General features: G+C 43.9%; 1 protein-coding gene across 2 annotated transcripts; it reads right to left on the reverse strand.

The window, feature by feature from the left end:
* Window positions 1-508: 508 nt before the first annotated feature.
* Window positions 509-22,491, reverse strand: NAA50 (N-alpha-acetyltransferase 50, NatE catalytic subunit). Of its 2 annotated transcripts, none has more exons than XM_039529230.1 (5): window positions 22,177-22,491; window positions 9,061-9,194; window positions 8,358-8,477; window positions 6,822-6,888; window positions 509-4,328 (listed from the first exon to the last, which is right to left on the reverse strand). In XM_039529230.1, the coding sequence occupies exons 1-5, from the start codon at window positions 22,182-22,184 to the stop codon at window positions 4,148-4,150; spliced, it is 510 nt and encodes a 169-aa protein (XP_039385164.1). In that variant the 5' UTR covers window positions 22,185-22,491; the 3' UTR covers window positions 509-4,147. The 2 variants fall into 2 exon arrangements, with proteins under 2 accessions (XP_039385164.1, XP_039385156.1); XM_039529222.1 differs by having other exon boundaries at window positions 9,061-9,197.
* Between the last annotated feature and the right edge of the window lie 30 nt (window positions 22,492-22,521).

A 22,521-nucleotide genomic window follows, 5' to 3' on the forward strand; every position in this document is an offset into this window, starting at 1 on the left:
ATTCATAGTGCTCTCTGCACCTTAAGACCACTTACTTCTACAGGTACACACTACAGCTGCTTGCTTTTATAGTATTTCTCACAGGAAACATACTATTTGTTCTTCATGATCTGCAATGGCTGTCAATTATTTGCCAGAGACAATTTAGTGTTTTTTAACCTACAAAGCCTAACATGTTTTGTGTTGATGCCCCTCTCCTTGTGCAATACCACAGAAGTAGATCAGCTAAGTGTCCACAATCACTCTGGTCCCACATAAGGCAGGGGTTTCAGTGAGTGGCCCTTGATTTTGGAAAAGTCACTTCCCCGATAGTCAGTTACACACAGCAATCACCACACTACCAGATCCATACCACAGTTCATGCTGCTCAACTTGTTGAAGATCATCAGGACAGGAAAGCTGCATGGCCTGTGAAGAATCTGAGTAAAACCCCACCCCTGATTTCAGACAGACCAAGGATTGATGGAAAAGAAAGGTAAATTGCAAGAAATGCACAAGACAAATCATGGATGACATAGCTCCAATAGTGCACGTTTATTCTGAACAGTATTTTTAAAAGTTTTACTTTCAAGAGTTTGAGAAAAACTAAACATGCTCCTGATGTACAAGGGCAATGATCTAGATTAAAAATGGACCATATTTGTAAAGAATTTGATTACCCCTGCAATTTAAAAGTCATAACATTGAGGATGCATCTGTAAGCTGCATAGTGCACTGGCACATTCAGACAAGTCCTAATCAAAAGACAGGGGCAATCTTAGCCATATTCAGTACGAGGCAGTTGCAGATTTCAAAAAAAACATCCAAGTCAGCACACACATTACAAAACAGACTCTGTGCATAGCTGCTGACCCTGGATCACAGCACAGGGGAGGAGAATGTAACAGTGGGGGGTTTTTGGTTCAAATTTACTAGACATCACAGGGCACCATCAAGAATTACACAATATCACTTATTTCTTTTAGCTGTAACAGCATGTCATGTTCAATTGGCAGGCTTAACTATTAACTGCACCATATAAACCCAGCCCACTTGTGTATACAAAAAACCCAAAACACTCCATCCCCCCAAATGAGGGATATAGTTCTGGGTGCTTCTTTTCCCTTGCCCCTATATTATGGTTTCCTGGTAGTGAATGTTTCTTTATGGAGGACATTATCTTCATGGTTCAACTGATGGATGACGTAAACTATTGTAGAGAGGTTTCAAAGCAACTTGCATGTACACAGCCTAAATTTTGCATGCAAGCTCTTAATCCAGAACAGAAGTGCTGGTGATTATTTCATAGACACTCTAACTTTTTAAATTGTTGTGCATATGCTGTTATTTTCAAGCTAATGGGAGGTCCTGCTGCAGTAACATTTGAAGTAATAGAAATTTACTGCAGACAAACTCATACTCAACACTGTTCCAGTGTCTCCTACTGACAGCACCGAGGTAAGTTCTCCTCCCATACCCAACAGTCTGGGTACACTAATATTAACACAACCATTTGGTAGCCAGAACCATTGCTCTTCTTCCCAGGTATGGGGTGCAGCTTTTGAAGAGGTTTTAGATTAAACCTATTATGTGTGTGCTTAAGCGTACAAAAAACCGTTTTCCAAGACTGAGAAAAGGAGCCTTGATTTCTGGTTTCTCTCCCTTCCACTTCCTATAAAATATTTAGTTAGAAGTTAAGTGAGACTGGTTTGCTGTGGAATGGGAGTTCTAAGAAATTTTTTGAGGGATACATTCATAGAATGATGGCAGCCCAAAGCAAAAAGGGACAGAGACAAACCAAGCTAGTCCAGACACCAGACTCGTTTATGCTTTTGAAACCTGCAGGGAAACTGCCTGCAAACCACTGATTTATGGAAGCTTACAACAGCAGCAAGTCCTAAAGAGCTCACCTCTATACTCCCCTCCCCAACCCAAACAAACACTTACCACTTAATTCTAGAAGAATCAAGATTGCTTGGCACAAAAACCAGCTATGGTCTGAACTATAGCTGTGCTGCATGAACATCCTCCAATGCATATTCTCTCCCCTCCATTAACACCTTTTAGACCTGTCTACAACTAGTCAAGAAAACCACATTGGCATCTGAGGAACTAATTGTGCTTCAACACTATTCTTGCTAGAAAGGTGCTGGAACTGCCTCCATAATCAGTGTAGGTAGGGTCTAACTATGCTATAAAACTTTAAAAAACTAGGTAATCTGTGGCCAAGGAAACACTGTCAGCACTTTTCTAGGTAGAGTCACCAAAGGGTGATATGAACAGTTCCCCTGGCCACTATAGCTGGGCTTTTACAAAGCCAACAAGGAGTTCTACCACCAAGCCTTACATAAACCCAGAAACTGAAGTCAATGAGCAGTTATCCAGTTCAGGCTCATCAATGCATTCAAAAAGCTACACTTCAGTAACCTCCATGCACCTCATGAGTAGCGATAGTTTTGGGGTTGCCTCTTTTTGATACCAGGGAAGTAGACTGCATAATTTGAGGTGTGAGATTTTTTTCCTGCCTTATTCTCATACCCAACGTCAAAATCCTTGGTTCCCAAGTCAGCCTCAGAGCAACAGCACCTGCTCACAAGATGTATACTGCTATGTGCACCATGGGTTGGAGGCTTTTGAAGCAGATGGGCTCAACAGGCAGCTGAATTTAAAAAAAACCCAAACCCACTAATGGCAAAGGAATGCAGTTTAATCTCAATCTAAGTGATGGGGCAGGAGGGTCAGTTTCAATTCAGTGCATTTCCCAGATGCTTGGAAGAGTCTTAGGTCAAGTTGGTATGTAACTGCTGGCAACAGCGTGTACAAGGTAGCACTGAAATTCACATAAATGAAGCATGAAAGGATGCAAAGCAGAGCTCAGTAAAAAGTTTACTATAGTTTTTATGTTACAGTATTAGGAAGAAGCCAGTCAGCCAGCCTATTTTCCAAATCCCATAAGATGTGCCAGTCTGAGCCGCCTTCTCTGGTGCTCCATGAAACACCCTTTCCAAGAGGAGAACTGCATCACTGGCAGATAGGAGAAAAGTCTTCAGAGGAGTTCAAAGAGCAGTTCTTACTCCCTTCATACCCACAGAGCATATAAACTTGGCAGAGCCCAGGCCATTTCTGAGATCCCCTGCAAAGCTATTTGATTAGGGTCAGGACTCTGGTTTCCCTTCTCAGTCTCACTGCCTGGTTCCTCCACCCTTGCTCCAATCTCAGGTTTCTTTGTTACCACAGGTTTGACATCCCTAGCACCAAACTAACACTTGGACACAGGCACTTGCCTTAGAACTGAAGTGGACGTGATGCTTACAGTCCCTTCTCCCATTCCAGTAGTCTGGATAAAAAGAGCTGCCCCTTATGGACAGCTGAGTCCTGGAGAATTTCACTTGCTCTTGAAACAAGCACCTCACCTCAGGATACATGTTTTTGCAAAGCTCTTCTTGCTGACATTAGATTCAGCTCTTACCCTGGCAAGAGTCTGGTGGGAATTGGGTAGGATGAATGGTGATGGTAGCTGAAAAGGAAGAAACTAAAACTCACTCTGAATCCTTTTTTGGGTCAATCAAGGAATGTAGCACCAGCTGGGGTGATAACTTTCAGCCCAGGCACAATAAATGTGCTAGTAAACCAGCCTGCTCTTCTCAGCAAGAGATGGAGAAAAAGTCAAACAAAAAATATTTGGAAAGATTAAACATTTTGGGGGGCCTGGGGAAGAAGACAGAAGAGGGACAAGAGAATTGCTAAAACGAAGTTCACACATTTCAGGGGCTGAAAAAACCAAACTGGTATTATAGAACTCAAAAGGACAAGATATTGCTTTTTCTTTCAGTACAGAGATTTTTTTAGGCCCTACTTTTCGGTGTGAAAGCATGAGATAAATCACTCTCTGAAGGAAACTGACTTCAGGAAAGCCTACCCAAGCCCTCCACACCTCAAACTTAAAGAGATCTGTACACCTCTTCCCATCCTGTCGAACAGAAAGGAGAGCTAAAAAACCCAAACATGATTGGACAATCCTTGGGAAAAGCATTACATTTTGCTGGAGAGAGGGCAAGAAAAAAAAATAAGATGAAGGGAAGGGGAGAACAAAAAAAAAAAATCAACAGGCCTCTCTTTCCTTATTTGGCGACAAGCAAGTGCAAGAAAGTGTTCATTGGGGTTTTGTTCAGTTGTCGGTCTTTTGCACATCTGCGTTCTGGCCAAGACAAGGGGTTTTGAGGTTTTTCTGCAGGACATGAGCATCTGCTGGCTCTATCCTCTTGTAATAGTTTTTCTTCGTCTCAATGATCTCAAAGCCAAACTTTCTGTAGAAGTCGATTGCTGACTCGTTGCTGATCTGGACATGCCTAGGGCACATAGGAAGATAGAGAAAAAGACATCAGCATTTTCTGTAGTATAAAACGTAGCCTACACACTCAGGAATTGTATATCCAGGGATAGAGAGAAAGAGCTTGTCTACACTGGCAATTTACAGTGCTGCAACTTTCTCGCTCACCTTGCAAACACCTCCTGAGCGCAGCAAGTTTCAGCGCTGTAAAGTGCCAAGTGTAGACAGTGCACCAGCGCTGGCAGCTACGCCTCTTGTGGAGGTGGGTTTTTTAGAGCGCTAGGAGAGCTCTCTCCCAGTGCTGTGCCGCGACCACACAAGGCACCTTAAAAGCACTGCCAGTATAGACTAGCCCTATGATTGAAGTGAGAGGGTGATGCTCTAGAGTTAGGTGCTGTGGTCTAATAGTTAGAGCACAGAATTGAGAATTAGGAACTTGTGACATCTAATCCTGTGCTAACAGAGATTTCCTTTGTGACCTTTAGCTAATCACCTCACTTCTCTGCCTCTATTTCTCCATCTGTAAAATGTAACGCCTCTCGAGAGAACTGTTGTGGGGACCAACTAGATAGCATATAAAGTGCTTTGATAATATGAAGTGTTAAGTATTAACAGTATCAGCTCAGTAGCTTTAACCTGTCTTGAAATGGAAGTGGCAGATAGGGTGACCAGACAGCAAGTGCGAAAAATCGGGATGGGGGGATAATAGGAGCCTATATAAGAAAAAGACTCAAAAATCAGGACATCTGGTCACCCTAGCGGCAGATATTTTGTGAAATATAACAATACAACCTAGTTTCACTGGAGATAATACTGCAGTTTGATTGCGTAACTTCCTTCAGTAACACACTCTAAACACTACAGTAAAATAAGGCTCATCAATGACAATCATGTCATGGATTCTACCACAACATAAGAGTACTCCTATGGTATTAACACAAGCCTTGGCCCAATACACACAGGCAAGACCAGACTGTTCAGATGTGGTTGGGGCTTTGCGTTACAGATACAACAGTTTTTGTAGCACAGACAGATTCTATGAGGTTTGGGAAACATTTCTCCCTCTTCTTTAGAGTTTTACAAAGCTTGGGAGAACAGAAACTCTTGGGGAGGTGGCGGATAATCCCCCTAAACCAGTCGTTCTCAAACTTCTGTACTGGTGACTTCTTTCAAATAGCAAGCCTCTGAGTGCGACCTCTCCTTATAAATTAAAAACACTTTTTAATATATTTATTATAAATGCTGGATGCAAAGCGGGGTTTAGGGTGGAGGCTGACAGCTCGCGACCCCCCATGTAATAACCTCACGACCCCCTGAGGGGTCCCGACCCCCAGTTTGAGAACCCCTGCCCTAAACAGCCTTTAGTTTTCTATGCTAAACTGCTAGGAGACTTAATTTCTGTCATGGGTCTTATAAAAAAAAAGATCTGTTTCGTCTCTGTTTCACATTAGTATTTTCTTTGCATTTTGTCAAATTTGCAGTGAAAGTGTTCTTAAAACGAACATGTGCTGGGTCATCATCAGAGACTGCTATAACAAAATATATGGCAGAATGTGGGTAAAACAGATGAGGAGACATATGTTCTCCCCCAAGGAGTTCAGTCACAAATTTAATTAACGCATTTTTTTTTTTTTAAACAAGTGTCATCAGCATGGAAGCATGTCCTCTGGAATGGTGGTTGAAGTATCAAGGGACATATGAATCTTTAGCACATCTGGCATGTAAATATCTTGTGACGCCAGCTACTACAGTGCCATGCAAAAGCCTGTTCTCAGTTTCAGGTGACATTGTAATTAAGAAGTGGGCAGCAATATCTCCCATAAATGTAAACAAACTTGTCTGTCTGAGCGATTGGCTGAACAAGAAGTAGGACTGAGTGGACTTGTAGACGCTAAAGTTCTACGTTATTTTGTTTTTGAGTGCAGTTGTATAACAAAAAAACCCCTACATTTTAAGTTGCACTTTCATGATAGAGATTGTACTACAGAACTTGTATGAGGTGAATTGAAAAATACTGTTTCTTTTGTTTAATCATTTTTACAGTGCAAATATTTGTAATAAAAAATAATATAAAGGGAGCAGTGTACTCTTTGTATTGTGTTGTAATTGAAATCGATATATTTGAAAATGTAGAAAAATATCCAAAAATACTTAATAAATTTCAATTGGTATTCTATTGTTTAACACTGCGATTAATCATGATTAATTTTAACTATGATTAACTCATGCAATTAACTCAAAAAAATTAAACTGTGATTAATCAACAGCCCTACTTTAAAATTCAGCACTACTTTTGAAGGAAACCTTCCAAAACTAGGGAAGCTTCTGCTACTAGGCAGTGCCTGGAACAAACCCAGAACTTAAACGCTGACTGGCTGGGCAGTACTTGTAAGATGGGACCACATTTGACCCATCATTCCACAGCAATTGAAACTGAAATGATATTGCACCCTCCTCACTCTCCTATGGAGCCTCTCCCAAGCCCAGGAGAACAAGAGTGTCATTTACTTACAGATAGATGTTGTCAAAAGTGCCATCTTTCTCACAGATGTTTAAGACGTGATTCAACATTTTAGTTCCTGCCAAGGAATAAAGACAGACTTAATCACCCCACAAATGTGCAACCAAATCAGTTTAATGTTTGCAGTCAGCTCTGTAACTGTTTAATTCCCTAAGCAGGGACGTACTGCTCTTAGTGAGTTCATATTACATACTCCTAGAGCAAGTGCTGAGAGCATTGTTATGATAATCTGAAATTAGCATACTATACTGCAGTTCATATTTTAAGTGTTATTTGAGGCTGTTATGAACATTAAAATGTATACACTGGGTATTTTAAACAGTAACTTAAAATTAAGTTGCCCAAATCCAAAGGCCTCAGGGAGGCTTAAAAATATCAATCACAAGGGAGGACTCCCTGCGAAAGAAGACATTAAAAAGAAGAGAAACCTTACGTCAGAAGACCAGGAAACCTACTTCAAACAGAAAAGATTACTGAACAGAATAGTTTGCTCTTCTGTAACACCTTTCATGTAAGATTTAAAATCACCTTACAGATTTATGAATTAAAGCCTCCCAACACCGTGTTATGTATTTTCCCCATAGGTGAACAGATGCAGAGAGTTTAAGCAAATTAAATTAAGGTTAATAGGCCTATCTTCCCTCCTTTGACTGTTCGCAAAGTCTGATTCTTTATCATTTCTTTTAAGAAAATGCCTTAATGCTTTTCAAGCTAACAGAAAAAGCTTAAAGCCTAGCAATGCTCATAAGCAACTCTATGTGGTACCAATGATTTGATGAGAGAACCTTCTTCAAAAGCAAGCTTCCAAGGCCTTAAAGTGAGCAAAGAATGCAATTAAATTTAAAGTGGTAGTATTAATAACATTACCTGACAAGCAGGTAACAAATAATTTAAATGAATAAAACCTCGTTTTTGGCTTCAGTTTGTCCCAATGAACCATTTTAATTAAATAAAAGGCCTGGATTAATGTGAGACGCCCATATATCTGGGAGAAACAGCTGAAAAAAAAACCCCTAAACTATACACCGTGATGTAGAGAGAAAATAGCAGCTCCCCTCAAACGAGGAGAGTTAACTTATTGTGATGGAAAACTAACATACATGGTGAGTGGAAGGAGCACTGTCCAGTAGGAAGAGCAGGTTATATTTCTACGTGTGCCACTAACTGGCTGTGAGACCCTAAGGCATGTCATTTCACCTCACTTTGCTTCAGTATTTTTTATCTGTAAAATAGAATACCTACATCACAGGGAGGGTCTTAGGCTTGATATAAAAGAGCCCTTTGAAATCTTGAGTTAGAAAGCACTATAGAAGTGCAGTCTCACTTCCACAGGACAGGGAAAGCAGAGTTCACTATAAACCAAGTTCTTCTTTCCTACAGTTCCCTTCCTAAGACAGGAATCATCCTCTAATAAAGCATTAAGTTCTGCTGTATCAAAGGAACTGAAAACTTTGGAAAAGCATTCAGAAGGCTGGCCCAGAACTTATGTTTCTTTGAAGAGACAGATCAAAATGTAGATAGCCTTACCTATTCCTAGCCTTCGGTAGGGTGCCAGGCATCCAAGTGTCATGATGTAAAGTCTCTTCTGGTTCTGAGAGTGATCCACTCTGCAGCACACCGCACCCACTGCAATATCATTGAAATATGCTGCCAGGGAGGAAAACAGTCAAGTTTTGGTCATTTAGAAATCTCAAGTCTTATAAATATCCTATCCTTCATTTGTCTTCCTTCACTTCTTTCCCCACAACCACTTTTCCCGGGCAACATGGATAATTATATTCCTCCCTAAAATACAATAAAACTTTTAGTCAGATAAGTCATAGGGAGATATGTCCAATTAACTCCTTCCACATTGCTCCAAGACGCATTCAGGTAAATGTTAAATCTTGGCTAACATTTTCTGGGTGATGTTTGCACTGTGGTGCTCATGTCAAAGGATTTGATTAATCAGAAGTCCAGCCAACGAACCACTTGGGGAGAAGGGGAGAGATTCCATGCACATCTTCCTGTGCTTCCCCTGGTAATGGACAGAATATCTACTCCCAATAAAGAGAGACCCTATTTAGACTGCAAGTTCTTTAGCGTAAGGACTGTGGCTTCTTCTGTGTCTCATACAGAGCTAAGCATATTTTCACTGCTTAATGGAACAGGAGGAGCTAGTGTCACAAATACCAAGAACAGAGGAGGGTAATACTTCCACCCACCCCCAAACTACTGACAAAAGCTGTACCTAATTTGGCTAGTTCGCCAACCTCCAGCACGTCCTTGTAGAACTTGTCATTGTAGCTGACAGGAAAAATGACCTGATTTAACCTCTTCAGCTGCTTAATGTTGTGTGGCGTCACATCTCCCAGCTCGATCCGGCTACTGGAACAAATCAAAACATGCTTAACACCTCTACAAACCCACAATTTATAAGTATATCAAATATTTAAAACCAGGCATTTTATTTATACATAGAGGGCTAGTTAGCTGAACAACCAATTGAATAGCTACCTGAATCATTGGTGTGGGGTCAACACGCACACACAGCTCCTACTCCCTCTTTTGCGGACAGCTGCTTTAATACCAAGAAAAAGTCCCAATCAGTACCATAAATTCAGAAGATGCTAAAGGTCTTGAAATGGTTACACAAGGCTGGCACGCCACAAAATATTGTGCGTGGGGTGGGGGTTGTGGCAGCTTTGGAGAAAGAGAGCAAAAGGAGAACATGACAAGAGAATGTCAGAATCTCCGTGTGAGCCAAGTGGCACTAGTTTTCAAACCTTCCCCTTAAATTTTTACCACAGATTCACTAAGATTGTCTCTGTGCCAGCCTCATGCTTGCCTCTCTCCATCTGTTCAATGTACAGAATAAGCTCCTTAGCCAAGTCCAACTACTAACAAGATAGTCCTGAATTTGTGCTTATTTTCAACAAAAGTCCTTAGTGGATAAACCTAAGAGAAGTCAAATTAACATACGAAAGGCAGATCCTCCCTAAACCTGCTTCCCAGAGAGTCCTGGAGACTGCACAAAATATTGCCACTAGCACTTAGCTAGATCTGTTTTAATATGGTGGTGAACTACCACCTGGGGGGGGGGGGGGAGGTCACAGATTACAGTCATCAAAGTCACTGTTGCTGTTAAATATGACAGGAACAGAACTGTGACTGTAATCTACAACTCTTGAAATACCATTATGATGAACAATACTGAGGAGAAATAACATGCCCTTTCATAAACCCAGAATACAGACTCCTGGTAGGAACATGATGCATCCAGGACAGCAATGAGTGGGGATATCAACTGTACCCACCATCCCTGCTAATTTCTCCCCAAGCTATGGAGGGGGACGTAAAAGAATGCTTCCACTGCTTTAGCAAGGACTAGCATAATGGAAAAAAACCCTGTTCCAAGTGGAAATCACTATACATAGGGAGCTGCCAGCCCATTGTAATGACTGAGGAGCATGGATGATTCCAGAGTAGTCTACAGCCTCAATTTTATTGACTAATGTATAGACAACTAGAATTTTCTTCTGCCCAAGTCACACCATTAGCTTTTTTTTTTTTTTTTTAAACTAACAATTCTGTTTTCAGGAAGACCATTTTACAAAGGCTGGCAAGGTTTGAGATAAGTACACGTCTCTAGAATTTTGATTTCCTGCGGTTTTTCTTTTCCAACAGCTAGAGCTGTTCACATGGGTTAGTGTCTTTGGAAGAAAGTAAAAAGTATAGGTGACATATGCAGAATAGAGTAAAACCAGTACGACCTCTGCTGAACTAGGCACCCTCCTGTCTTCAAGTACCCTGCCCAAACATGTGCGATACATGTTTTATTAAGAGATCAACTTCTTTAAGCAAACAATTTTTTAGTCTCTTGATTAGCTACTGACAAGTTCAACTGTATTAAAACGCTTTAGGTACAATATCCATCTTAATTAACTATCAAGTCAACTACCACCAGCAATGAAGGAATTTAGGTTTTTGTTTTCTAAGCATAGTGTTATAGTCTGCAAGAGCTACTACAGATCTAAGGGACACAGGAATAGAACCCCCAATATATACTTTAAACAGTGTACACAGCCCAAACACACTTTATAAAGTGTGCATTATTTCTGTACAGCTACTGTAGCATTCACAAGGTCTGCAAGGCTGCTTTTCATTCATAGATTCTAAGACTCTGGGCTTGGCTACACTTGAGAGTTGCAGTGCTGGGAGTTACAGCGCTGGTCGTACAGCTGTGTAGGGAAAGCGCTGGTGTGTGGCCACACTCACAGCTACCAGCACTGCAGTGTGGCCACATTTGCAGCGCTGTTGGGAATGATGCATTATGGGCAGCTATCCCAGCGTTCAAGTGGCAGCAACGTGCTTTTCAAAAGAGGGGGGTGGGGTATAGTGTGACAGGGAGCGGGGGAGAGAGAGAGAGTGGATTTTTGGAGCTGACACTGTGTATTAGCTCCCTGCCTTGCAAAATCAGAAAATTTTTCTGACCCCTTACGCTTAACTGCAAACGGCCTGCAGACCAGATAAGCAGCTGCTCCAAGCGACTCCCTTTCTCTGCCCCACCCCTGCTGTTTCTCTCATCAAGCAAACACTCACTCATTCCCCTGCCTGCCTCATTCACAGGGTTTATCTCATTTGATTGTTCACTGAGTTACAGATTGATCACAGCAAACAGGAGCTGTGTTTGTTTTTTAGATAAGCAGCTCCCAGAGCCATGGAGCCCCGCCTTCACAACAAAACAAAGTAATTAGTTAAAAGCATTCTGGGATATCTCCTAATACCCTGGAGGCCAACAGCAGCGCTGGTGTGTGGCCACACCCGACGAGCAGCGCTGCATCACCAGCACTGCACTCGTTACACCCCAAGCAGACCAGGTGTTCAGCCAGTGCTGCAGCCAGGGAGTTGCAGCGCTGGATGTGCCTTGCAGGTGTGGACAGTTACTAAGTTGCAGCGCTGGAAAGCCTCCACCAGCGCTGCAACTCTCAAGTATAGCCAAGCCCTTAGAGGATAACAATGATCCTTCTGAGTCTGATCTCCTGCATAACAAAAGCCACAGTTTTCTCCTAGTGATTCCTGCATTGAGCCCAAAAACGTGTGGCTAAGCTACTAGAGCATATCTTATCTTTTTAAATCAAGACTGCATGGCTTTTTAAGACTCAAGTGATAGAGAATTTACTGCATCCCTTGGCAATATGTTCCAATGGTTAATTACTCTCACTGTTAAAAAAAAACACTGCATCTTATTTCCAATTTGAACTTTGCTGACTTCAACTTTCAGCCACTAGATCTTGTCATATATTTGCCTGCTAGATTAAAGAGCTCTCAAGTATCAGGTATCTTCTCCCTCTGTAGATAATTATAGACTGATCCAGCCCCTTCTTAACCTTTCCTTTGCTAAACTAAATAAATTAACCTTGGTTAGTCTCATTGTAAGGTGTGTTTTCCAGACCATTAATCATTCTTGTAGCTTGTTTCTGAACCCTCTCCAGTTTTTCAATGTCCCTTTTAGAGTATGACACCAACACTGCACGCAATATTCCAGTAATGACATCACCAATGCCATGTACACAGCTAATATCACCCTACTTCTACTTTATAGCTTATTTTAAGACATCTGAGCGTATTAAACGCAGGAATGGCTGGGAACCAAGTGGCCCTGTTGAGCTACTCCACAAAGTACCCATTTTTCCTGCCTCCCTCGCAATTGCTGCCATTCCCTCTGTGTCACTGCTATCTCTTTTGCCTTCGGCTACTCTGAGCACGTCTACATTAAGGATTTTGGCACTAGTGCATCAGCATCAGTGCAACCTCTCTCCTTTTCCTCAGCGTCATTGCACTGCACCGGTGTAAAGGAAGGCTTGAACCAAAGTGACTTACTCTGGAGCAAGCGCTGATGTTGCAAGCCCCTCTTTTCACTGCTGCAAGAATACCTAACATGCCATTAGTGCAGGGTCTCATCTAAACATTCACTCAGTGCTCTAGACATGGGTCTTCTAAAATCCACAAGCTTGCAAATAGTCCTTTAAAATCCATCAAACCCAGTTCTTGATAGCAGTTGTAACTGAATTTCATCTAGAAAGTCAGTGCCAGCAAGAACAGAGAGGACCAGGTACAATGCCACAGAGCAATCTTTTGCTGAAAGCACATTTTCAGTGTATATCACTACATGATTAAGTCATCACATAAATTACACCCCAAAAGCCTTCATGAACTGCAGGAGAGCTTGGCCTTCCATTTCTCATCACACAGGCCTCCCTCTCCAAATGCCCCTCCAGTTTGCACAGGACTTCAAAGCTCAACCTGGCCCAACACTGCTCTTCAGAGCACCTGCATGGACAATATACACCTTCCATAACAGGCCTTAAAGATCTGAAAATCACATATACTGCATTAGCTGCGAAGAAATGTGGACAAAGAAAAATAGATTCATTTTGTCTAGGGAGAGATAGGACAGCATGAGTGCGTGGAGAACAGAGACCGTTCAGCACATACATGCTCAAGTTCACCATCTGCAAAAGTCAGTCTGCACAGAAAGTTTTCTGTCTTCAAATCTAAGGACTTGTGAAGTTGCCCTAGACTAAACAGATCTCCGACAAAGCATCTGTGACAACAGAAATATTATTTGGCCATGCTTTTCTCTTAATTTGCATCAGTGACAACACAGGCCACTCCTGCATCCCACCTCCTGCCACAGGCTCAACCCAGAGCCCTCTCTCACACTCTGAACCCCTTGGCCCCAGCCCCCGCCCCATGAAAGTGAGTGAGGGTGGGGGAGAGTAAGCAATGGAGGGGGGGATGGAGTGAGCAGGGCAGGGGCTCGGAAGATCCTGGGTTGCAATTAAATTCAAAAAGTGATCTTGTGAGTATAAAGGCTGGAGACCACTGCTCTAGGGTAACAGATGCAGTCATATATACTAGAGGCTTCAGACAGCCTGAAACAATCAACAAGATGAAATGTCCCTATCTTAATGGAGTGTTAACACCGAAACCTACATTTCACTAATAATTTTAGCAGAAGCATCCATGTAACGTCCTCATCCCATAACCTCAAACTACTCTATCACCTATACAGATGTCAGGAGTCCCATTTGTCCCCTACCCAGATGCCATAATGTCTTGCTCTGAGACGCCACTCCCAAATTGCTACCTCACAGTTGGTGTTTTTAATACAAAATTCTGCAGCCCATTAAACTTGTCAACATAAAATAGAATTTAATACCAAATTAAAGCAAAGGGTCAGGACTGTACTGTTTCTTACTAAATTAGATAATAGACTCTCCACTGACCATCTAAATTAAGCTGACAAAGAATTTCCAGTGTGTAGTGTCACAATGTGATGAAATTCAAGGGGCCTCACTACAGAGTTTAGGGCAAGTGTGTCACAAAGTACATGCAACTTGAAGTCTGGTGGAGTGTGGGTCCATTGGACAAAAATACGACACCATTCTTCTTCATCGACACTTGTGATTTTTTAAAAAAAACCCTCAAACTGAAAAAGTGTTTGTTTAATTTAGTGTCCAAAAAAGTCTATTTCGAGTTTTCAAAAAGTCAAGCTCAACTTCCAGAGTTAAGTTACAAGGATGTCTGAGAAACCTGGCCTTACGATTAGAAGTCTAGCAGCAAGCTGAACTCCAGAGAAACTTTGATCTTTCCATACTATGGCACTTTTCATCCCACAAACATAATGTAAAGGAATCACTTCACTATTGAAGGGCACCCACCACTTCTGGGGTCTAATGCAGCTGCTGACAATGTGCAGAAACACTACACACATTTAAGAAAGGAAGCAAAGAAGGATTCTAGATCAAATTGAAATGGAAGTGGGAATTTAGTGAGGTGCTATATAGTTACTGAAACTGGAAGCCTGCCCAGAACACTGGCATTAACACTTCCACTCTCAGGATCACTCCCTATATTCTTTCAAGTGCTTGCCAAACAGAAGCCTGCTTTCCCCTGAGCTCTAATTACAACTCATTGTGGTATGGGTTGAAAACCATACATAGGGGAGCGCAGAGTTGGTGTTACTGTGCAAACCAGAGATTTGAAGTTGGTAGGTAAATAACTGATTTGGCCCTGGTGGAACTGACAAGTCCCACTCACTTCACTGGCAGCGGCTTACACCAAGGCTGAATGTGTCCTCTTGATAGTGTATTCAAAGGAAGCAATGCTATACCAGTTTACAGTTCAAAAGGAATTCAAATAATTTCCCAGAAACATGAATCATGATGAGAAATTTCAGTGAGTCAATATTCAGAGTTCTGAAAACCAGTTAGAACCCAATATGAAGAAGGGAATGGGAAATTCCAAGTTTCTTAATGTTACAAGAATCTCAGCCCCATTCAACCATAAGGCTATGTCTATACTACAGCCGGGATTGACGCTCCGAGATCAATCCCCCGGTGGTCTATTTAATGGGGTCTAGTGAAGATAGGCTACAGAGGGACCAAGACAAATTAGAGGATTGGGCAAAAAGAAATCTGATGAGGTTCAACAAGGACAAGTGCAGAGTCCTGCACTTAGGACAGAAGAATCCCATGCACTGTTACAGACTAGGGACCGAATGGCTAGGAAGCAGTTCTGCAGAAAAGGACCTAGGGGTTACAGTGGATAAGAAGCTGGATATGAGTCAACTGTGTGACCTTGTTGCCAAGAAGGCTAATGGCATTTTGGGCTGTATAAGTAAGGGCATTGCCAGCAGGTTGAGGGACGTGATCATTCCCCTCTACTCGACATTGGTGAGGCCTCTTCTGGAGTAGTGTGTTCAGTTTTGGGCCCCACACTATAAGGAGGATGTGGAAAAATTGGAAAGAGTCCAGTGGAGGGCAACAAAAATGATTAGGGGGCTGGAGTGCATGACTCATAAGGAGAGGCTGAGGGAACTGGGATTGTTTAGTCTGCAGAAGAGAAGAATGAGGGGGGGATTTTGATAGCTGCTTTCAACTACCTGAAAGGAGGTTCCAAAGAGGATGGATCTAGACTGTTCTCAGTGATACCAGATGACAGAACAAGGAGTAATGGTCTCAAGTTGCAGTTGGGGAGGTTTAGGTTGGATATTAGGAAAAGTTTTTTCATTAGGAGGGTGGTGAAGCACTGGAATGGGTTACCTAGGGAGGTGGTGGAATCTCGTTCCTTAGAGGTTTTTAAGGTCAGGCTTGACAAAGCCCTGGCTGGGATGATTTTGTTGGGGATTGGTCCTGCTTTGAGCAGGGGTTTGGACTAGATGACCTCCTGAGGTCCCTTCCAACCTTGATATTCTATGATTCTACAATATTCTATGATAAGACTCACCAAATTGACAGTGGATTGCTCTCCCATCAACCCCTGTGTACTCTGTCCCCGACAAGAAGAGTAAGGTAAGTCAACGGGTTCTCCCATCGACCCCACCCCGCGATAATTCAACCTAACGTATGTTGACTTCAGCTGCATTATTTATGTAGCTGGAGTTGCGTAGAGTAGGTTGACTTAGGCTATGTCTACACTACTGTGGTAAGTAATGCAAGTCCCTTCCTAAAGGGATGTACCTGACTGAAACAGATCTCTGTGTAACTGATAGCAGAGCTCAGATTTATCTAAAGCAGCTGGTGTTCTAAATATAGCAGAATAGAATCTCCAACTCACAAATTTTACTAGAGGTATCAAGGAACAGTCAAAGTGGGCTGGGGGAGAAAAAAATTTTAACTAACAAATTGAGCACTTGGGAGAGGGCTTGTTGCCCAGTATGCAGCAAGTTAACTTTATTGCTTCTGTTTTGGCTTGCAAGTTAAAACAGAAGTCCAGACATAACACACTCCCATAATATAAAACAAACAGAGCTATGAATGATCTGCAAAGTATAGCTTTGCTTAGAATCTCCTTCAAAGCCAGAAGAGCCTCTAGTTTTCTTAAACAGATTAACTTTCTTGCTAGGCACACAGGTTACTCAGGGGAATGTCAGTTTGTTTCAACTATCCCTTAAGATCTGTGGGTTGCACACCTACTCCTTTTCCCCGCCGCATTTTTCAAATACAGCCAACGGTGGGCTTTTCTTGTGGCCACCACCTCCTGTGGGTAATTGAGGGGTGCAAAACAGCAGCCCCTCCTCCCATGGCTGCCAACAGCGGTTGGGCCATGCCCTCCTCTGGAGCCAAAAATGCTGGAGATTCAGGCAGCCACTGTGAGTTTCCCCACCGTCCCGGGGCTGGTGGGGTTTGGGCTTCAGCCTTGGGGTGGCACACTCGTTGTGGGGCTTGGGCTCCGGCCATGGGACTTCAGGAGCCGATCCCAAGCTCAATCTTCGTCGTCGGCGTCCCTCTCCCCCACCCATGGCTCCCTGCTGCCTTCTCCAACAGTGGGGCCCTGGCTGTTTGGCAGCAGGTGCCAGCCTCAGCCCCCCATCCATCCCATCCCCCCTGCTGCCTCCCATCCATACTCCCATGCCCCCACTGTCTCCCTACCCACCTCCCCATATAGGGCTTAAATTTGTCCCCCAGCTTGCCAGGGCTAAGTAAATGTGTTTTTCTCATGTTGCTTCTGATGCATCCTGCAGTGTGTTGTATCAAATGCAGCTGTTGCGTGATGGTCTCATTCTACCCAAGGTAGATGAAAGCATAGGATTACCAGATCTAGGTCCTCAGTTCAGGACTCACTTTCCGAGCCAATTGAAGAATGAGAACATTCCTGTATTATTGTGGCAGACTACCTGTCCAGGTGCAGCAAGGAGTCCAATGTGAGCAAAAGGCTTCACAAACTTGATCTGCAGTTCGATATCCTCAGGCATTAGGGCTTTAAAAGTTTCCTCAATACCTACTCATCTGAGGACTAAGCCTAGCCATAGCTATTCATCATGTGCTCCTTCAGGGGTTTCATGCACATTGCCACCACTTCTCTGGCCTATATTCAATGTTCCCAACTGTAGTCTCACCTCCATAAGCCCATAGCTGTCTCTGGAAGAGTTCATCTGCAAGGCTTCTGAGTTTCAAAGCTTTTTTGGGAGATGGGGGGCAGCAAAGACCGTCGCTTACTATGCATGTGTGTAGTATCTAGCATAGTAGGGTCCTGATTTCAGTTGGGTCCCCTGGACCAGTGTTTCTCAACCTTTTTTGATCCCAGGGACCAGTTTGCTGCCTTCTTAAACTGTGTCAAGGAGATCTCAGGGACCAGCACTGGTCCATGAACCAGTCATTGAGAAACACCGTCCTGGACAATACCATAACATCTGAATCAACCTATAGTGTCATCCTTAAGGCCACAGATAGAGCATCTAAGAAAGCGCTCTTCTGTTTTTCATTCCTCTTTGAAGTCTGCCTTTTGGCTACACCCCTTCTGCCTCAGCAGGTGGTATAAATTCATTTTCTGACACATTACAAATCCCACAGAAATGTTAATCAGCAAGTTGTAATTTGAGCTCTTGCAAGTCAGTGAGAACTTCCCTTTCTACAGTCTTTGCTTGGAGGCAGCAATGTAACAACTTGAACAAAACAGTGTAACAGTGTGATATAGAGAAAGGGATGCTATTCGCATCTGCTTTGCATGCAAACAGCGAGGTCAATGGGGGTAGAGTTCAAATTCCTCTCACTCAAGTTTTTCCCCCACTAATCAGAGCCAATATTTTTAATTAAAAAAAAAATGAAAACTGGGTTTATGGCAAAAATAAGAAAAACAAAATTAGATCTCCATGGACCATCAATTTCACAAGCTGCAAAGTGAACAATTATGAAAAAGTTTTGCAGATAACCTTTACATTGGATAAACTTAGGCCTGGTCTACACTACAGGGTTAAGTCGACATAAACTGCCTTGCATTGACCTAGCTCTGGAAGTGTCTTCACGTAAATTTGGCTCCTGCTGATGTAAGTGCCTCTCTACGCCGATTTAGTAACACCACCTCCCAAAGCAGCACAGAGTCATGGACGATGTAATTAGGTCAACACAGTGTCAGCGCAGAAATGTATTGCTTACATCAACTCTTACTGGCTTTCAGGAGCCACCTCACAATGACAGTACAATCAATACAAGCACTAACAGAGAGAATGTGCACCGCTGACACAAGGAGCCAAGTGTGCGCACACACAAGCGATTTAATAACTGTGGTGGCTGTATGCTGACATTAAGGGCTTGGCTACACTGGCGCTTTACAGCGCTGCAACTTTCTCGCTCAGGGGTGTGAAAAAAAACACTACCCTGAGCGCAGCAAGTTACAGCGCTGCAAAGTGCAACTGTAAGCACAGCTCCCAGCGCTGTAAGCTAATCCCCATGGGGAGGTGGAGTACGTGAAGCGCTGGGAGAGCTCTCTCCCAGCGCTGGCGCTGCGACCACACTCACACTTCAAAGTGCTGCCGTGGGAGCGCTCCTGCGGTAGCACGGTGCAGCTCTAAGTGTAGCCATACCTTAAGTTAGGTTGATGTAATTTTGTAGTGTAGACATGGCTTAAGTCATGAAAAAATGGAGAGGGTGTAGAAGATGAGAGAAAAAGCAAATATGATCATGATCTTCAGAAAAACAAATGAGATCCTGATAATTACCATTCCAAAAATCTAATGTTTAACCTCTTGTAAAACACAATAAGTCAAAGAAAACAGTTTTTCACAGCTAGATGATTTCACATCCTCCTTGAAAGAGGAGGCCATTTTATGCAATATCCCTCAGCAACAGGGATTTTTCCTGCTATAACTTCCAGCACTGGAAAGTCCAATGGACAGGAGTTTTAAAATAGGAAGAGGCTCCCTTCAGTAGCATACGTCTCTTTAGAAGAGAATCATGGGAACTTCTGCAAGCACCAGCAGTGGAATACTTGTTCAGAAACTGACAGTTGTGGCTCCTTGGATTCCAGTGTGTGAGCCCAACAGCTGCCAGCAGAGGCCCCTTTACTTCTCATTGATTTCTCCTTGCTCTCAGCAGAGGAGGTTCTGGGCCTGTGTTGATGATATGGCCACACTGAATGATATGGTAGACTCCACATACTACATGAAGCAACTGCACAGGCAGCTTCACTGCTGCATGTTCTTTCAAATTCAGAGTGACTGGGGAGAAGAGCCACAAACCACATACACTGTGCCACTGCCTCCTTAGATCTGAAGGGTCACAGAACATTAGGGAACTGTGAATGGCTTCTTCCTGAATTGACCTGAATGGAGCAGGATTGGGGACATAAAATTCAGAATTAAATCACTATGAGGGGGTGGTGGGGGTGTGTGTTTTACTTGTATGGGAGCCCCAACTCAGAAGCCACTGAAAGCCAAGAGTACAGAGAACTTGACAGAGCTGCACTAGAGGGATTTTGCAGCTCTCAGACACACTTATGAGTACTGCCTATAACTATATCCTGCCAAGAGACCCCAGTCTGGTCTGCCCTGACATGCATAGACATACACATAGCGTATCCAGGCCCAAATAGCCCCTCTGCCTGATTCACAATCAACATGGAGTCAGAGAAGAGCCAAGCTATAGAAATCTGTGAGATAGGTTACAAAGAAAAGAAAAAGACAAAATTCTAGTTCCAGCAACAAAGGAGCTGACCTACCTTAATAACTATGCCAACTGCTGGCTCACCTTTGCTGATCAATTCTATTGCCCTTCCCATATACTTGCCTATGCCAAATAAGGTAACTCTGACTAGCTCCAAGGGAGTGGGAAAAGAGACAGGAATCCATCACTCCTGTTGGGCAATCTTTTATTCATATGCATTTCTATGGAACCATTACACCATTACACATTGTTACCTGATGTCTAAGTTTTGGAGCCTGTTTATCATCTTTCAGCTTCACTGACTCAGTCCCCGAAAACCATTTAAAGTGTTTGAAACTAGTCATGAAAATGAGAGAAAACCAAGTTTTTGTCATCAAGCAGCCTTGGTATGTGACCTCATCCCAACTGCTTACAAGTTAATAACAAATGGAAAGGGGTTTAAAAACCTAAGTACTTCACCTCTTATTCACCCTGCCTTAAGCTGCCGAACTGGAAGAGTAATATCTGACACTTCTACAACACTTTTCAAACAGTAATTATTTGCAACACCATCTCTGGAAGACAGCTTAGGAACACCCTTATTTCATAGAAAAAGAAACTGAGACACTGGTGAAATGACTTGCCCAAAGTCACATAAACAGGTCAACAGAGCTGGGAACAGAACCCAGGTCTCATGACTTCCAGTCCTGAGTTCAAAGCACTAGACCACGTTGCCTCTGTTTAGTAGTAGAATCAGTGTTTCATTTACCACATTTGAAATCCCTATGCTACATTTTCACAAGACAACCAGAAAGGGAGGGAGATTCCGAACAGACTACACTGCAGAAATCATTGTTAGCTTTAAAACATAGATCTTTCTCATTCATCCATGTCCTGCAACCTCAACAAGAAGTGAATGGAATTTAAAGGCTACATCACAGCAAATACTCATGGAAATTACACCATCCTTTCAACCCTCCCTATAAAGAAGTCACACAAAATTCTACCTGGCCCAGGCAGGCAACATTTTAAGATAAAACATTATTTCCAAGGCTCGTAAATGCAGGACTTTGCTGAGCACCTTCCAGCTACCAATTTGATTACACTGGTTATATCTTCATTATTATTATTATAATCGTAAAAGGAGGCTAAGGAGATTGTAAACTAGAACTAATTCGTTTTTATATCAATTTGGCAAGATAACTTCGCAGGAAAGACCTCCACACAAAACGATAATCTGCATTTCTCAACAGCAGAATGGAAGGAACCAGCTCTTCCACCCAGTATTTCTGTAGTGAAGCAGATAAGGTGAGACAAGGAATAGGAGAGCTGCTTTTGTCGTGCAAGTGGGGAACTTTCGAAGAGCTGTGAGCTTCCGGTAGGTAAGTATCAGTGTTTACCCGGCAGACCATTAACGGGAATTACTTTAACACTGAGTAACACAGGTATTACTCCCGCAACTCAACAGCTGAGTTTTCTCAAGCCCGTTCCACACACAAGGTATCCACAAGGCTGCCAACAATCCAAGGCCCCGGGCCAGGAGCGGGCCCCGCGGGCCGGGCACAGAGAGCTGGGAGACGGGAACGGGGTTGCCCGGAGTGACCCAAGCGGGACTTGGCCGGGAAGTGGCGGGTCACGACGTGGGGCGGAGAAGGCGCGCGGGACGGTTGGAAAGCGGTTAACGTCTCGCTGGGGAGCGGCGGCGGCGGCCCAGGAGCAGGGCTGGCCCCGGGCGGGCGCGGGAGGATCGCGCCGCCAGTCCCGGCAGCCCGCGCAGACTCCGGGCCCGGGTGGGACCCAGCGGCTCCCCCTAATGATCCCGCGGCGCCTGGGGCTCCCTGCTGGCCCGGGCAGAGGCAGGACGAGGCGCCGCCAGCCGGGGACACTGAGCCAGGCCGCACCGGGCTCAGAGCCGGGCGGGCGCTCGGGGCCGCACTCACCCCTTCATGGTGCGGCCTGGCGGGGCCGGGATCCGCGCTCACTGCGTGCGGGGCCCGACGGTGCGGGTGCGGCTCCGGCCTCCTCCTCGGCGCTGGCGGTTCGCCCTGCAGCTCCCGCTCCACATGGGCCTCGGGCCGCCAGTCCAGCGCGCTCCGCCCCACCCCGCCGACGTGACCCCTCGCCTCGCGGCGGCGTGACTGGGCCGGCGCTATGCGGCGCCGCCCACGTGACCCCTCCCGTGGCCACTTCGCGGGACGGACCTTGTCCTGTCACGTGGGCCTGGGAGGCCAATCGCCTGCCTCCGCATCCGCCACCTGTCATTTAAAAAAAAAAAACCCGTCATT

Source organism: Mauremys reevesii, linkage group 1, assembly GCF_016161935.1.
Source record: "Mauremys reevesii isolate NIE-2019 linkage group 1, ASM1616193v1, whole genome shotgun sequence".
Lineage (NCBI taxonomy): Eukaryota > Metazoa > Chordata > Testudines > Geoemydidae > Mauremys > Mauremys reevesii.

Excerpts from the sequence above, each read along its gene's own strand:
- NAA50 (XM_039529222.1), bottom strand. Across the intron at positions 8,478-9,060 it reads TGGCGAACTAGCCAAATTAG|CATATTTCAATGATATTGCA; the intron begins GTACAGCTTTTG and ends CCTCCCTGGCAG. Across the intron at positions 6,889-8,357 it reads CTACCGAAGGCTAGGAATAG|GAACTAAAATGTTGAATCAC; the intron begins GTAAGGCTATCT and ends ATTCCTTGGCAG.